Source organism: Mus pahari, chromosome 14 (assembly GCF_900095145.1).
Source record: "Mus pahari chromosome 14, PAHARI_EIJ_v1.1, whole genome shotgun sequence".
NCBI lineage: Eukaryota > Metazoa > Chordata > Mammalia > Rodentia > Muridae > Mus > Mus pahari.
Genome location: NC_034603.1, coordinates 65,609,233 through 65,613,024, shown reverse-complemented (window position 1 = coordinate 65,613,024; position 3,792 = coordinate 65,609,233). Strand labels below are relative to the sequence as shown.

General features: G+C 48.9%; 1 protein-coding gene across 4 annotated transcripts in view; it reads left to right on the top strand.

Annotated features, from left to right (window-relative positions):
- The first annotated feature begins 403 nt into the window (after positions 1 to 403).
- Med1 (mediator complex subunit 1) overlaps positions 404 to 3,792 on the top strand; it is a 43,395-nt gene continuing 40,006 nt past the window's right edge. For all 4 annotated transcript variants that reach the window (XR_003845135.1, XM_021214031.2, XM_021214029.2 and 1 more), the window contains exon 1: positions 404 to 642. Coding sequence is in view for 3 of the 4 variants with exons in the window: in XM_021214031.2 (XP_021069690.1) it covers positions 618 to 642 (25 nt within the window). In the remaining variant the exon portion in view is untranslated. The remainder of the gene's footprint in view (positions 643 to 3,792) is intronic.

Sequence of the window (3,792 nt, the reverse complement as noted above, 5' to 3'; positions counted from 1 at the left end):
TTATAGGAATGTGCCACTTTTCCGGGTGCTCAAAGAGTGAACGTTTTGTTTCTCTGTGTAGCCCTGGCTGTCCTGGAACTCACGCTGCAAACCAGGCTGGCCTCGAACACTGAGATCCGCCTGCCTGCTGGGATAAAAGGCTTGCGCCGCCGCCACCGCCACCACCGCCACCACCGGGCCGAAGAGCTAACGCTTTTAATGGTGTAAATGTCGGGATGCAAACAGAAACTTTCACAGAGATGTCAACTCTGGGCACACACCCTTACCCGCAAAGGTGTGACTTCTGAGCCAATCGGAGGCGGGCCTGCCGGAGAGCCCGCGGGGAGGAGGATTCGGCCAACCTCCGCGAGACTTCGGTGCGGCTCCTTCTTCCTCCGTCTCGCAGGAACACGATTAATCTCGCGATCTTTGGGAAGTTCCGTTGGGGAAGATGGCGGCGGCCGCGAGCACCCTTCTCTTCTTGCCGCCGGGGACTTCAGACTGAGCCTTCCCCGGAAGAGTCGGGGCCGCTGGTGCGCCGCTTCCCCGGAGCCCAGGCTAACTTGGTTCCCCTCTGAGTGGCGGGGAGAGTCCCCCCCCCCGGCTCGTGGCGGACCCAAGACCTCCCCGCTGTCAGGATGAAGGCTCAGGGGGAAACCGAGGGTGAGTGGCTCGGGGGGTGGCGGGGAATGAGGGGCGGGACACCGCTGCGGAGAGCCAATCTGGGAGAGGAGGTGGGGACCCACGCCCCTCCAGGGCCACCGTGCAGGGGACCGGATCCGGGTGGAATGTGCATCTTAGATCCCGACCGTGCTCTGCAGATGCTGGAGCTCCTCTTCCACTCGGGGAAGGATTTCTGCGGGACGAGGGACGAGGAAGTTGAGCCTCACTCAGGGTACTTTGAGCTTAGCCCGGTGGGACCCAAGGAGAGGGAAACTGAAACTTGTTGATGCTTTGTTTCTGGAGAGATCGCTGAAGATGACACTAGAACAATGTAATGTCAAAGTCATGGAGGGTCTTTTAGCCGGAGTGACTTGGTTCTGTCTTGATCATAGTAAAACCTTGGACTGTCATAGTGTTCAAATACTGTGCTGTGTCTCTACCAACTGCTCTTTGAGTTGTGCTCGACCGATGGCTTTAAAGCTTGGGAGGGAGCTATGCCCAAACCAGTTTCCCAGTTGAGGGAAGAAAAGGGAAGGGATAGAATCTTTTTTTTTTTGTTTTCTTTCGAGACAAGGTCCCCCTGTCTCAGCCTCCCAGGTCCGGGCTTAAACACATCGCAGCCAGCTAAGAGCTTGATTCTTGGTTTAGATCCTCCCCCCCACAACCTGGACTGGCTTATCCAAAAATGAAGTCTCAACATTTGTAGCAAAGTGGACGATACTCAAAATAAGCTGTATTTAGACAAATAGCACATTTTCTCTTATGAGGAATCTCGACTTAGGTTGGTGTGTGCTGGTTGTGAAAATATGGGACCGTGTGGGATCGAAGGAGGTGTTCAGGGTAGAAAGGTTAATGGAATTTGAAATGAAGTGAGAGGCCTGGCTGTTTGGAGCTTGGGTCAATGGTGGCTCTCAGAGGGAGAGGACTTGAATCAAGTATAATGGCCTATATGTATAAGAATGCCAAAATGATACCCATTGCTTTGTATGTTAATTTAAAAATAATTTAGAGGCTGGGAATGTAGAGCAGTGGTTAGAGTAAGTAAGTCCAAGTCCCAGCACCAGAAGAAAAGGAAAAAGGGAGAAAGCAACTAAAATTAATGAAGTCAGTGTTTTCATATTGAAAACTAATTACAGCCCGTCAGTGGTGGCGCGCATGCCTTTAATCCCAGTACTTGGGAGGCAGAGGCAGGTGGATTTCTGACCAGCCTGGTCTACAAAATGAGTTCCAGGACAACCAGGGCTATACAGCAAAACCCTGTCCCAAAAAACAAAGAAGAAAAGAAAAGAAAAGAATTATAATAACATCTTCAAATTGTGCTCCAAGTATATCTTTCAAGGTGTTGCATGCATGTGTATGTCATTACCAGTTTTTTGTTTGTTTCAATGAAGGTTTGAGCAGAAGTTGGGCATTGTGTGCCTGTCATCTCACTGCTTAGAAAGTAGAGGCTGGAAGGGCAGGACTTCTGGACTGCCCTTTTCTTCTCAGCAAGTTCCAGGCTGATTTAGCTAGGTTAGACCTTGTCCTGAAGGAAAAAAAAAAAAGGCTGCAGGGAGAACTCAAGTCAGTTGATAAAATGCTTCTTGTGCAAACATGAAAACAGGCCTGAGTTTGATCCCAACAGGCAGATCTGTGGAGTGCACTAACTCACTCAATTATGAGCTTACTCAGTGAGCCCCAGGGCCCAGTGAGAGAGACCCTGTCTTAAAAACCAACACACAAAGAGCCAGCTGGTGGTGGGTCATGCCTTAGTCCTAGCACTTAGTAGACAGAGGCAGGTGGATCCCTGAGTTTGAAGCCAGCCAGGCCTACAAAGAGACAGGACAGCCAGGGTAACTCCGTTTCAACCTTACCCCAAAATAAATAAAAAAGAAGAGGACTGTTTCTAGCAGCATGCACCCATAGGAGGTGGGGCACCTACCATATCCACTGTGGGCTCTGGGGCGTGAACCCAGATTCTCACGTTTAGCATTGGGTGCCTCTACTCTTGGAGCCATCTTGTCAGCCCTCAAGGTCATGGTCCCCTGGGCTGTGAGAGACTGTCTCAAAATGGAAGAAAAAAAGCAGGGAGGTGGCTGGAGATAGAGCTGAGGGGTTAAGAACCCTGTGACTTTGGCATAGGTTCAGGTTTGGTTGCCAGAAAACACATGTCCATGTAGCAACTCACAAGCATTTGTAACTTTAGTTTCAGGAGTCTCTGTCTTCTGGCCTCCATGAGCACTGCACAGACATGCCACACATCCATGAGTCAATAAAAACCCAAATCAGTACAACAACAACAAAACCAAAAATGCATACCCAACATACATTTTTTTTTTTTTGAAATAAAGAATATGTATTTCATGTGTATGGTGGTTTTGTCTCCCTGTATTTCTGTGTACCAAGTACATGCCTGTTGCCCTCAGAGCCCAGAAGAGGAGAACACATCTCCTGGGACTGGCGTTACATGTGACTGAGCTGCCATGTAGGTGCTGGGACTTGAACCAGATCTTCTGAAAGAGCAGCTAGTGCTCTTTAAAGGATGCATTGGGCACTGTAGAATAGTTTTGATGCCGGTACTTAAGAGGCAGAGGCAGGTGGATCTCTATTTGTTCAAAGCCAGCCTTTTTAGACCCATTCTAACAGCAGACAAAGCAACACAATGTATCTGGGCCTGGAGGGTCCCGTGTACTCATGAGGAAAGGCGACTTCTGATCTCCACAGGCACTGTTACACCTCTGCTCACACATCACGGACATCCTCACACAAATGATAAACACAGTCTTGTTTGGTTTCTAGTAGCATTTTCAATGTTTGTTTTATATGTGTGGATGGTTTCCTTGCACGTATGTCTATGTATCACATGTGTGCCTGTGGAAACCAGAAGAGGGCGTCAGATCCCCTGAAACTGGAGTTAGAAATGTTTGTGAACTGCCATGTGAATGCTGAGAATCTCACTCAGGTGCTCTGGAAAAGCAACAGGTGCTCTAACCAGTGAGCCATTTCTCCCTTGGTTTTTATTGTTGCTGTCTGTTTTAAGACAGGGTCTCATTATGCAGACCAGACTGGCCTTGACATGACAAGGGTTTGTATGACTGCGTCTGTCTCCTGAGTGTTGGGATACAGGGTGCATGTCACCATCGCTGGCATAAAAATAAAATTTAAAGCTAT